Source organism: Schistocerca serialis, chromosome 6 (assembly GCF_023864345.2).
Source record: "Schistocerca serialis cubense isolate TAMUIC-IGC-003099 chromosome 6, iqSchSeri2.2, whole genome shotgun sequence".
NCBI lineage: Eukaryota > Metazoa > Arthropoda > Insecta > Orthoptera > Acrididae > Schistocerca > Schistocerca serialis.
The window spans coordinates 684,048,501-684,062,811 of NC_064643.1; the positions used below are offsets into that span (position 1 = coordinate 684,048,501).

A 14,311-nucleotide genomic window follows, 5' to 3' on the forward strand; every position below is an offset into this window, starting at 1 on the left:
TGAGACTAGGTGCAGAGCTGACCACACTGTGGCTGAAGATGTTGCTGTGCACAAGATCCATAACGTCATTGTGGTTGCATCCAAAATTGTGTCACCTGGACACTCTAAAAACACTCCCTTTGCTGCCCCTCCTCTTCTGGAGTACCAGCTTCTCTGAACTAACCCCTATTCCACAGCCACCTTCAGCCCTGTCCCCACTTCCTCCAGCTCTCTGATTCTGTACTCAGTCTCTCTTCCTCAGTTATATCTACCTCACTCAACCCACCCCTCCATAACATCATGTGCCTGCGCCATGGCGAGCTTGCCAGTGGGACATTCATATATCATCCCTTGCTGCCTCTCCTTCCCAGTTCACAGCCAACCTCCCCTCCTCCACGTCCCCACCTCCTTTCTTCTCTTACCAAAATCAGCTGACACAGCCCATAAACCCAATCAGTTTTCTACTATTTAGCACAGTAACACTACGATATTACTGAGAGAGAGAGAGAGAGTGAGTGAGTGAGTGAGTGAGTGAGTGAGTGAGTGAGTGAGTTTGCGTGTGTGCGCATGTGTGCACGCGCGTGTGTGGGCATGCGTGCGCTTTATGCTTTAGCACAGTAAAAATGTGATATTACATAATTTTAAGTAATCCAGTTGTATTGCATTTATATGTAATGTACAACCTTGACTGCTTTCCACATCCTGCAGACACCTCTCCAAGGGATCCATGGAATATGAGTGATGTAATGTTACCTTATCTTTCTTTACAGAATTTGTGGCCCTATTTCTATACAGAAAACATTTATATCAGAATTTCATTGTGCGAAATACAGAACAAGGGTACTGATGGCGTCTGGACTCTTTGTAGCTCTTTCTACAATTGTCATTCCAGGTAAAAGAAACACTTAATATGGTACTAGTAATAGATAGGTGACTATATTAAATTATCATCGTTTTTACACTAAAACAGTTTTCTTGTACATGTGGTCTGATTTTCTTTCTTTTTTCGCAATTTTTTTACAAGGCAGCTACTCATTTTAAAGATGCACTGACAAGCCAGAAAAATTAACACTGAGGCCAGTTAAATGTAACAGGAGTGTCATTAATAATTTAATTAATGAATTGAATTTCATAGATAGAATTGAGGAGAACATTCAGGAATTTGGAATGAGTAAAAAACAGAATTGTAGCAACTTAAGCCATAAACTGTGTTAACAATAAACTTCACTATACTATGTAGTGCTGTTTGTGCTCACGCCATCAAAATTGTTTAACACAGTAAACTACAAGAAAACCTCTACACTGAAAAATGCTGCGTTTTGGTGGTCCAGCTTTATCACACACTACAAATTGTACAAGTGATGTTGGACAGGCCAAATTGAGGATACAGTTACATTTAATTTCAGAAAAATGAAATGAAAGTAAGTAGGTACATATTTTTATAATTTAAGTCTATCAGTAATTGTTTAAGGACAGGTTGAAATAAAGACACACTAATACATAGCATCAAATAAATAACTACACAAACTAACATTATGTAGCTATTCTTTCAACCTAAGTTTATCAGTAATTAATTCTAAATTTACTCTCTGACTCCAAATTCTTTGACACCAGCACCAGCTGTATTAGCCAATTAACAACATATGAAAAATTGTGCCAGACCAGGACTCAAACCCAAATTTCCCACTTATGGTGAGCGGTTGTCTTAACCATTTCGGCTATTTGTGCACTCTCTTTGAACTTAACCAAACCTCCACATGTCACATTGTATACATCTTCATTCAGTAGCCCACTTTATTCATCACCTAATGCTTGCCTACATTATTTATTGGATTCCTACTCAGGGGGAATGATATTACAAGGAATCGAGACCAGTGTTGTCATCATCACTAATAGGTAGGAGATCCATACCTAATTCAGCTGATGTGAAAGAATTTGCTGTCAGTGAATGAATTTCAAATTATTTCGTACAGCTTTGGATCATCAACAATGTCTGTTCTTTCAGGCATGCAAGTAAGTATTATCAATGATTGTTAAAGTAACATTTATTTCTACAAATTCAGAAATTCCCATGCAGAATAGAAACAGTGATTTACTAGAAGTATTATTTCAGTCATAGCTATTACTTTTAAACAACTGTAGTATACATATATTTCAGAATAAAATTCATTCATCAGTTGCAATACAACTAAATTTTATTCTAAAATATTAGAAATATCTTTAGTTTCATTTTAAATATTTGATATATAGAAACACCAACAAGAATAGCTGAGGTATACATGCTGACATCGCAAAAAAAAAAAAAAAAAAAAAAAAAAAAAAAAATGGAAGGAAAAAAAGAGAGAAAGTATATGAGGGTACTGAACAGGTAATTCAGTATGTAATGGGAGATGATAATCGGAGATGATAATCTAATAGCAATGAGGGATTGGAATGCGGTTTGCAGTCATAGGGGAAGGAATAGAAGATGGCGATATTAGGGAATAGGGGCTTGGTAGCAGCAGTGAGAGGGGAGAAAGATTAATTGAGTTCTGCAATAAATATCAGCTAGTAATAATGAATACTCTGTTCAGGAATCGCAAGAGGATGAAGTATACGTGGAAAAGGCCAGGAGGTAGGGAAGGTTCCAGTTAGATGTATCATGGTCAGACAGAGATTCTGAAATCAGATATTAGATTATGGGGCATACCCAGGGGCAGATATGGACTCAGATAACAATTTAGTAATGATGAAGAGTAGGCTGAAGTTTGACACTAATCAGGAAAAATTGATGCATGAGAGATAGAAATATTAAGAAATGAAGAGATAAATTTGTAGTTCTCTGCGAGCATACTGCAATAATGAATAGCTCTGTATGCAGTTCAGTTGAAGAGGAATGGATATCTCTAAAAAGGGCAGTTTCAGAAGTTGGAAAGAAAAACTGATGTACAAGTAAGGTAACTGTGAAGAAATCACGGGTGACAGAACAAATACTTCAGCTGATCGATGATAGAAGGAAGTACAAAAATGTTCAGGGAAATACAGGAAAATAGAAATACAAGTCACTTAGGAATGAAATAAATAAGAAGTACAGGGAAGCTAAGATGAAATGGTTGCATGGAAAATAAAAAAAGAAGTGGTTGTCAGGACTGACTCAGCATATATAAAAAACAGAACAACCTTCGGTGATACTAAAACAAAGGTGGTACACTGAGAGTGCAATGAGAATTCCTCCATTAAATGCAGCAGAGGGAGTAGGTAGATGGATTAAGTCAAATGAGGCAGAAGGTGTAGATGACATTCCATTGGAATTTCTGAAATCATTGGTATAAATGGCAACAAAACAAATTTTCATGTTGGCATGTAGAATGTAGGAGACTGGCAATATGCCATCAGACTTTCAGAGACTGAGCAAGGTGGCACAGTGGTTAGCACACTGAACTCGCATTCAGGAGGATGTGATTTAGGTTTTCTGTGATTTCCCTAAATTGCTCCAGGCAAATGTTGGGATGGTTCCTTTCAAAGGCTATGGCCGACTTCCTTCCCCATCCTTCCCTAATCTGATGAGACCAGTGACCACGCTGTTTGGTCTCCTCCCACAAAAAAGCCAACAGACTTTCAAAATAACATAATCCATACAATTCAGAAGATTGCAAGAGGTGACAAGTGCGAGAATTATTGCACAATCAGCCTAACAGCCCATGTGTCCACGTTACTAACAAAAATAATATACAGAAGAATGGAAAAGAAAGTTGAGAGTCTGTTATTTGATGATCAGTTCGGCTTTGGAGAAGGTAAAGCCAACAGAGATGCAATCCTGATGTTGCAGTCGATAATGGAAGTGTGACTGGAGAAAAATCAAGACACGTTCGTAGGATTTGTCAACCTGGAAATAGTGTTCGACAATGTGAAAAGGTGTAATATGTTCGAAATTCTGAGAAAAATAGGGGTAAGCCATAGGGAAATATACAATGTGTACAAAAACCAAGAGGAAACAATAAGAGTGGAAGACCAAGAACGAAATGCTCAGATTAGCAGTGGTGTAATACAGGGATGTAGCCTTTCGCCTTGACTGTTCAAACCATACATTGAAGAAGAAATGATGGAATTAAAAGAAATGTTCAAGAGCTGGATTAATATTCAAGGTGAAAGGATATCATGGTAAGTTTGACTGATGGCATTTCTATCCTCAGTGAAAGTGAAGAAGAATTATAGTATCTATTGAATGGAATGAACAGTGTAGTGAGTACATAACATGGATAGAGAGTAAATTGAAGGAAGACGAAAGTAATGAGATGTAGCAGAAATGGGAACAGTGAGAAACTTAACATTATGAATGGTTATCACATAGTAAATGAATTTAAGGAATTCTGTTATCTAGGCCGTAAAATAACCAATGATGGATGGAGCAAGGAGGACATCAAAAGCAGACTAACATGGCAAAAAGAGGATTCCTGGCCAAAAGAAGTCTTCTAGTATCAAACATAGACCTTAATTTGAGGAAGAAATGTCTGAGAATGCACATTTGGAGCACAGTATTGTATGGTAGTGAAACATGGACAGTGGGAAAACTGTAACAGAACAGAATCGAAGGATTTGAGATGTGGTGCTACAGAAAAAATGTTGAAAATAAGGTGGGCTGATAGGACAAGGAATGAGAAGGTTCTCCACAGAATCAGTGAGGAAAGGAGTATGTGTAAACAATGACAAGAAGAAGGGATAGGATGTTAGGACATCTGTTAAGACAACAGGGAATAACTTCCATGATACTAGAGGAAGCTGTAGAGGGCAAAAACTGTAGAGGAAGATGAAGGTTGGAATACATCCAGCAAATAATTGAGGATGTAGGTTACAAGTGCTACTCTGGGATGAAAAGGATGGCTTAGAAGATAGAAATGATTGGCTAGGAATTCATGGCGGGCTGCATCTGACCAGTCAGAACACCGATGACAAAAACAAAAAAGCAATTTTTATTTCCTCATGTATCTTATTGTGCAGTGCAACAACAGCGTTAACTATGCACACCTGATGGCAAGATGATCTGGAATATATTTGTCTGCTACTGTTGACTTAATATTTACTGGAATACATAGCTGTTTTAATAGAAATTAGTTTTCTAACCTGTAAATACAGTGGCCTACTTTCAGTGCATTATTATTTATCATGCAGCTTTACAATTAATACTGGTAGTTGTAATTTGTCTAACAGAGTTTTCAGTCCTTGATTCTAGATATTCAGATAATTTGTGGAAATATCAGCTACTTAGGTCCGTTTTTGATTGTCTTTTGAACTGTTTAGAGGTTTCCAATGTCTCCCTGTACATTAGATGGGACTCTAGACAACGAGGCAAACCGTACATCAAAATTATTTCTGCTTCTTCGATTGTGACTGTTAATATCACAGTTAAGCAGAAACTATTTTTTTTATCATCAATCACAAGAATCATAAGGGGGGGAGTGTAGTGAAAAAGAGTATAAGAATTGTAGAAGCATTGAAAAAGTCTGTACAGGACATGCATTTACCTATTTTACACAACATTCTTACTGCTTGTTTCTGATGAATAAATATTTTATTAGCACTGGCCCTGAAGATTATTTCGCAAGACAAAAAGGGAACAAACATATGCAAAAACAAGCCAATGTTTTTGTCTTCAGATCAACACACTGAAAAACAGCCTGAACTCTGATCTTTTTCATTTTAACCTGTTGTTCAGTTAACCCCGAAGAATGTTACATACAGTCCTTCATTTAGTATATGACCACCATTAACGTCTACATCTGCCGGTAGCAGAAATTTTCAAACTACAGTATAACTCCACTTTTATGTTTGTTCACTATGTTAATTCTCACCTGTTTTTATTTTAACATATCAGTAATTTTGCCGCAATTTACGTTTTATGGAACCCTGTTTGTGGAGGAAAAAAAACTGGCATGATTGACATAAAATGACGCAAGCACTGCGTTTGCCTTCAAGTAGTGTTTACACATTACATATTTTATATGTTTAACTTTCTTGGCACCAAGGTGCTCTGCTTAGCAAATCATAACTCGGAACAAATTGTGATTTGTATCTTGCTGCTGCGAACCACAATTCGGCGTGGTTGCTGATGGGAGTAAGTATTTCGATAGAAGCCGGAAGAACACGCAACTTCTGAGAAACATTCATTTGTTTTGAATCGATACCAACTTTGTCTGTCAGTACTGTGTGCTACAATGAGTAGTACCCTTACTTTATAGTATCCGCATCGTTATGGCATCAACTTGCACCCTATAATAATGATCACACACAGAGGATATCCATTTTCCAGTATTTGTAACTTGCTAATATAAGATAGTTTTCTTCATGGTTTGTATACGCATTGTACAGTGTTGTTTGCTATCTAAGGTTGACATCATGACAAGCCTGTTCCTACAACCGAAGTGAGTCAATTTCAGTCGACACAGCCACTCTCGACAACTGCCTTGTGAAGTGTTTGTGTTTGTTACTTTGTTTGTGTGACTGTGTGTACTGTTCGTAGCCTTGTGTGAAGTGATCGAAGTCTGTGGTTAGTTGTTTCTTTCACGTTGTTGTTTTCTGCCGCAGTTTAAGATGGAAAACCCTTTCTATGGAAGAAAAAGTAAAAATTCTGGAAAGAGGTGAAGCTCACCGTGGAACACTTGTTGCATTAGTACAGAGTTTAGGAATACCCATATCTACATTGAACACTATTGTGAAAAACAGAGAGACCATTTTGGAAAGTGAAGCAACAGAGGCCCAAATTCCAAAAAAAATGAAATATGCCAGCTATTTGAAATACGCAGAAATGGAAGAAATTACAAAGAACTGGTTTCAGTCAGCACGTGCATAGAATTTTCCACTAAACCATATGATGTTGCGCAAAAAGGTGCTGAAAGTACCAATGTACTTCGGATCGAGGACCTCACAGCATCAAATGGGTGGATAGATAGATTCAAGAGGCGGTAGAATGTAGTGTATAAAACTGTATGTGGTGAAGAAAGCATTGTAGACATGAAATCTGTTATGGAATGGTAGAGTGGCAGGTTACAAGAACTTTTGGAACAGTATAAACTGAAGGATATCTTCAATATTGATGGAACAGGTCTCTTTTTACAGCATATTGCCAGATAAAACGCTTGCCTTTAAAGGCAAAAACCCCCACGGAGGTAAACACAGCAAAGTCTGTCTGACAGTAATGTTAGGCACGAACACAGATGGTTCTGAAAAAATTAAACCTTTTGTGATTGGCATATGTAAAAAACCATGGTGTTTTAAAAACATAGAAACACTACTAACGAACTACAGTGCCAACAAAAAAGCGTGGATGATGTCGAAATTATTCAAGAAACAATTTCATTGTCTTGACGCAAGAATAGGTACTCACAACAGAAAAATTCTCCTGTTAGTGGATTGTTGCCCTGCGCATCCCACTAAACTGCACAAGCAAATTGCAGTATTTGGATTTGGGTATCATCTATGCCTTCAAAACACGCTATAGGAAGGTGATTGTGCAGAAGGCATTAACTTTTTAAAGTGTCAATTTTAGATGCTTTGCATTATATTGTGAAGGCATGCACAGAAATTACGGCGGACACCATCCCCAATTGCTTCTGAAAAGCGGGATTCATCAAAGCTGATGACAGAAATGTGTCTGACGCACTAGACGTGAGTGTTAGTGACAATGGTGAAAAACTGTTTGCTTCATCATGGGAAAAACTGCAGCTTTAGTATCCGGTTCACGATTTCTTACACATTGATGACAACGTTGTCACTGTAGAATGTGTTTCTGTTGATGACGTTATCAACTTTCTGCATTTTTTGTGTGAAAGTGACTGACAGTGATAGTGATGAGGACAATGAGGTTCCCTCATTTGCAGTTATTAATGCAACAGTGGAAACAATTAAAAAATATACTTCAGCTGCAGATGTTAATGACAAAGTTTCCCATTGTGTTTACGAACTCCAAAACCGCATTGAAACAATGGGAATACAGAAGCATCTGATTCCACCTGTCTGCTTTGACCCATGATGTCACCAATATGGCGGAAATGACCATTCTCAACATCTCCAATATGGCGCCTATGACGTCATTACATAAACACGACAACAAACACGAAAATACATATAAAACCAACAAACACATCTCCCTCCAAAACTATAATCAAACTAATGGGACCAGTGCGGGAAATTCGGGGTTTTTGGGTGGGGACAAATTAATATAAACACATACAGACACACACCACAATCCCAAACCACAAAAATGATGACATAAAAACACCACAAAATTCCAAAATTCCGTTACACTAACAGTATCGACAGGAATCGGTCACTTCCCTTCACCTACATAGCTCAACTGCAATTGTCGATACCACTAACTAGAAACCAACTATTCCAAAAAATTATAATCACACCGCAACTGTTAAATACCACAAAACCAACACCTAAAACAACAAAAATTGGAATTGGACACTTCCCATGACCTATATAGGTCAACAGCAGCTCACGATACCAAAACATACCTAGCTACGACACATTGGAATCGAATACTTCCCTTGACGTATATAGGTCAACAACAACTCATGATACCAATACATTTCCTTGAGGGACCCCAATATTGATATATTGTGGATCAGATATTTGTTTCTCAATGTACTTTGATCCACTGGAGATGTGTGATCTCTACTGACTGTACTCTGTTTTCTAGATATGAACGAAACCATTTGAGAACTACTCCTCTTACTCCTGTTGTTGTTGTTGTTGTTGTCTTCAGTCCTGAGACTGGTTTGATGCAGCTCTCCATGCTACTCTATCCTGTGCAAGCTTTTTCATCTCCCAGTACTTACTGCAACCTACATCCTTCTGAATCTGCTTAGTGTATTCATCTCTTGGTCTCCCTCTACGATTTTTACCCTCCACGCTGCCCTCCAATACTAAATTGGTGATCCCTTGATGCCTCAGAACATGTCCTACCAACCGATCCCTTCTTCTGGTCAAGTTGTGCCACAAACTTCTCTTCTCCCCAATCCTATTCAATACTTCCTCATTAGTTATGTGATCTACCCATCTAATCTTCAGCATTCTTCTGTAGCACCACATTTTGAAAGCTTCTATTCTCTTCTTGTCCAAACTATTTATCGTCCATGTTTCACTTCCATACATGGATACACTCCATACGAATACTTTCATAAATGACTTCCTGACACTTAAATCAATACTGGATGTTAACAAATTTCTCTTCTTCAGAAACGCTTTCCTTGCCATTGCCAGCCTACATTTTATATCCTCTCTACTTCGACCATCATCAGTTATTTTGCTCCCCAAATAGCATAACTCCTTTACTACTTTAAGTGTCTCATTTCCTAATCTAATTCCCTCAGCATCACCCGACTTAATTAGACTACATTCCATTATCCTTGTTTTGCTTTTGTTGATGTTCATCTTATATCCTCCTTTCAAGACACTGTCCATTCCATTCAACTGCTCTTCCAAGTCCTTTGCTGTCTCTGACAGAATTACAATGTCATCGGCGAACCTCAAAGTTTTTATTTCTTCTCCATGAATTTTAATACCTACTCCGAATTTTTCTTTTGTTTCCTTTACTGCTTGCTCAATATACAGATTGAACAACATCGGGGAGAGGCTACAACCCTGTCTTACTCCCTTCCCAACCACTGCTTCCCTTTCATGTCCCTCGACTCTTATAACTGCCATCTGGTTTCTGTACAAATTGTAAATAGCCTTTCGCTCCCTGTATTTTACCCCTGCCACCTTTAGAATTTGAAAGAGAGTATTCCAGTAAACATTGTCAAAAGCTTTCTCTAAGTCTACAAATGCTAGAAACGTAGGTTTGCCTTTCCTTAATCTTTCTTCTAAGATAAGTCGTAAGGTCAGTATTGCCTCACGTGTTCCAGTGTTTCTACGGAATCGAAACTGATCTTCTCCGAGGTTGGCTTCTACTAGTTTTTCCATTCGTCTGTAAAGAATACGTGTTAGTATTTTGCAGCTGTGACTTATTAAGCTGATAGTTCGATAATTTTCACATCTGTCAACACCTGCTTTCTTTGGGATTGGAATTATTATATTCTTCTTGAAGTCTGAGGGTATTTCGCCTGTTTCATACATCTTGCTCACCAGATGGTAGAGTTTTGTCAGGACTGGCTCTCCCACGGCCGTCAGTAGTTCCAATGGAATATTGTCTACTCCGGGGGCCTTGTTTCGACTCAGGTCTTTCAGTGCTCTGTCAAACTCTTCACGCAGTGTCATATCTCCCATTTCATCTTCATCTACATCCTCTTCCATTTCCATAATATTGTCCTCAAGTACATCGCCCTTGTATAGACCCTCTATATACTCCTTCCACCTTTCTGCTTTCCCTTCTTTGCTTAGAACTGGGTTTCCATCTGAGCTCTTGATATTCATACAAGTCGTTCTCTTATCTCCAAAGGTCTCTTTAATTTTCCTGTTGGCGGTATCTATCTTACCCCTAGTGAGATAGCCCTCTACATCCTTACATTTGTCCTCTAGCCATCCCTGCTTAGCCATTTTGCACTTCCTGTCGATCTCATTTTTGAGACGTTTGTATTCCTTTTTGCCTGTTTCACTTACTGCATTTTTATATTTTCTCCTTTCATCAATTAAATTCAATATTTCTTCTGTTACCCAAGGATTTCTACTAGCCCTCGTCTTTTTACCTACTTGATCCTCTGCTGCCTTCACTACTCTTACTCCTAGTGCCTCTAATTTATGCGACAGCTTCTGGTGGTCAACCGTACCAAATGCCTTAGACAGGTCTAGGAAAAGGCCAGTTACATAGCTGTTCTCATGTAGTGCTTCTAAAACTGTTTTTGTAAATTGTGCTATTGCAGAATCTGTACCTCTACCAGGCCTGAAACCTTGCTGGTCATTGCAGAGGAGGTTGAATTTACTTAGATAGCTCAAAAGCCTGTTTTTCATTATTGTTTCTATCACTTTGGAAAAGCAAGACAATAGGGCTATTGGTCTGTAGTTCTCAATGTTTTCTACATCACCTTTCTTGTGAACTGATAAAATTTTGGCATGCTTCAGATAGACAGGGAAGCAACCAGTTTTGAAGGATTCATTTATGATTTCTGTTAGTGGAGCTTTGATATCGTTTATGCATTTTTTCACCACACACATTGGGATTTCATCTAAACCTGCCGAGTTTTTGTTCTTTAATTGCCTTACAACATTGCATGCTTCCTCCTCAGTAGTTGGATGCAATACCATTGAGTTTGCTATATGCTTCTGTATTGGTTGATTAGCACCTTTTGAAAAATTTTTCTTTAAGTTCGTTGCAATGCTGCTAAAGTAGGTATTCACATAATTTGCTAATTCTTTTGGGTTACTTTCTAAGTTTTCCTTGTTCCTGATTTGTGTGTTTGTGCCTCTCTGCTCCACAGTTCCTGTTTCTTGTTTCACTACAGCCCATGTAGCTTTACTTTTATTATTGGCTAAATTTATGAACCTATCGTCGGCTGATTTTTTTGCAGTGTTGAGTACCTTCCTGTAGATCCTTTTGTAGTTTTTGTAGTTGTGCAAAAAAACTGGATCACTATTGTCCTTTTTAATGGAGTTGAGGTATTTACAAGTTTGAGCACTTTTTCTAATTCCTTTAGTAATTCATTTATTGTTGGTGGGTTTTCGAATGGGAAATAATGCTTTGGGGAATGTTTCTTCAAATTTTAATTTAAACTCAGACATAAAATTGGAGAACTTGCTATTCACTTTAGTTTCTGTGTATACTCCTTCCCAACTTTCATGTGCTAACTTTAAGGAAAACTCTTGCAAAGCTGATGGAGAGTAGACTCTTTTATATACATGCAGTTTTGATTCTTTTTTTTTACACAAGCTTTTATTTTTATAATCTGACATAGGTCAGACAGTCCCAGATTTTTGACAAGTACATCAGTTTTCTCTGCCTACATCTGTAGCTACATGGTCAATGGTAGATGATGAATGTGTGGTTATTCTTGTTGCACAGTTGACTAGTGATGATAGACCAAAACTATGGAGGATATTCATATTCATAAATGTGTTACTGGTGTCATCTGTTTTAGTTGTATTTATGTTAAAGTCCCCAAACAAAAGGATATTATGTTTCAGAGTCAATGCTAGTTCTAGGCTTTGTATAAGTTTTGAAAATAATATCTCTAAATTACCACTGGGAGAATGATATTCACATAATATAGTTAGTTTCTTGGGCATATTTATAGCAACTATCTCTATTGCTGACACTTCAAAGTCTTTGTCTACACTTAGCATGATAATATCATTTCTGACTTTAAATTCAATGTCGTTCTTAACATAAATACATGATCCTCAATCTTTCATTGTGTTTCTGCAAAAAGAACATGCTTGGACATATGAGGGTAAAGTAATATATAAGATTTCACTTTCTTTACACCAGTGCTCTGTAATACAGATAACAGTGCTGTCTGAGATTTGTAACTCGACTTCCAGCTGTTGCACATTGTTTTTTACACACTGAATATTTTGGTGGAGTACTGTTAAACATTTAATGTTACTTATCTTGGTGGCTTCTTTTTCGTCATATCCGCAATTAAAAAATCCTTCAGATGGAAAGGAGGTGTCCTCCTCCGTCTGCTTGCTGCCCCATGGATGGTTGTTTCCATGTCTGCTGCTGCTCCTGCTGTTGCTGGGATTTCTGCTGTTACTACTGTCTGTGATGCTGCTGTTGATGGTGATGCTGTTGTTGGCATTTCTGTTCCAATTATTGTATGTACTGCTGCTGCTGCTATTGCTGGGATTTCTGTTTTTACTGCTGTCTGTGATGCTGCTGTTAATGGTGATGCTGTTGTTGGCATTTTTGCTTCGATTATTGTTTGTACTGCTGGATTTTGTGTAACTGATATTGGTTGTGTTTGTTCTGCTGCTTTTTTTGTTGCTGGTATCATCTGTGATGAGATGGCTTCTCCGTTTTGAGTTGATACAATAATAGGCATGATGTTGTTTCTTGTGTACATCATCTCAGCCATCTCATTTATTCTAGAACATATGAACTTTTTCCCATGAATATTTAAATGCCTACCATGCCTGGTGAAGTGTTTCCTTTCCAAGAATTTCACATCTAGGAGGTTTGTGTTTCTGTATGCTTTGCATATTTTGCGAAATTGCCCGTTGGCCTTAATAATTTCCTGGTTGACAAATGACGTTTCTATTGTGTCATATCTGTGTGGTATTCCAGTCACTATTACACTTTCATTTTTCACTGTATCTATTTGCTTTAGATTTTCCAGAAATTCTACATATTTTCTAGCTGCATTTATATCACAATAAAGCTCATGTAACACATTTAGTTCAATTCCGGCACTGCACATTTCTGTTGCTACTTGGAGACCGTTACACAGTTGACCTCAATCGCATGAGATTTTATCAGAGTTTAATTTCACAAAACAACTTGAGTGGTATCATTTATGCGTTAGTGAGCATGCTCTAATACCTTTTTTCACTATAATATCACATGAACAACACTTAACTGATGATAATAACTCAAAATGAGATGATGAGCCAGTCAATTTGGAATTATCAATTACTAATAATAGTGTGGGAATAAGATCACGTACTACCCATAGGGAGAGGGATGAGAAGCGGAATCTGTAAAAATATTCAAAAATAATCTGTTGGTGTTTCATTTCTGTATTTAGTTGACTTGGAATACTTTTTGTCTTGTACTGTGAACCAGGTCTCAAGAATGAGCACTGCAGCTAGACAACATTTTTGTCCACGTTTTGGAGGAAAGATCATGTCACATGGTTGAATACCACAGATAAACATAACATCCTCTCTGGAGATCTGTGGAATAAAACAGCAGAGATTCAGATATATTTATGTGTGCAATATATATGTGACATACATTTACAAAATAAAATGCAACTCTTTTGCATGGTTATAGTTCCACCTTTCCAAAAGAAATCAGACATCTTGACAAATTCAGAATAGAGGGGGGAAAAAAAGTTGAAATCCCACAAGCTTCAGTATTGAATGACTTTCCAATGGTCCCATATGACAGTTGAACATCTCAACACCTGACTAGAGTAAATAGTTGAAGTCTTTAATATTGCAAAAACTCATAATATGCAATTTTAGAAAAGCAGAGATAACCTCGTGGCATTCAGAATAGACAATACTGAATATTCACTAATGAAAAGCTTCATGTAAAATTCTTTTGTGTCCAGATATGCGACAAACTAAACTAATTTAAATTCATAGATACATGCTTCTACTCAACAACTCAGTTCAGGATGTTTTGCAGTCTGAAATGCACTGATAAATGAAAACGTTATGACCACTGTCCACCGTGACGTTGGATACCACG

At 37.6% G+C, this 14,311-nt stretch overlaps 1 protein-coding gene across 1 annotated transcript in view; it reads left to right on the forward strand.

Moving 5' to 3' along the window:
- LOC126485113 (synaptic vesicle glycoprotein 2C-like) overlaps positions 1–14,311 on the forward strand; it is a 498,779-nt gene that overhangs the window by 364,494 nt on the left and 119,974 nt on the right. The window contains exon 5 of the mRNA XM_050108743.1: positions 750–871. Coding sequence (XP_049964700.1) covers positions 750–871 — 122 coding nt within the window. The remainder of the gene's footprint in view (positions 1–749; positions 872–14,311) is intronic.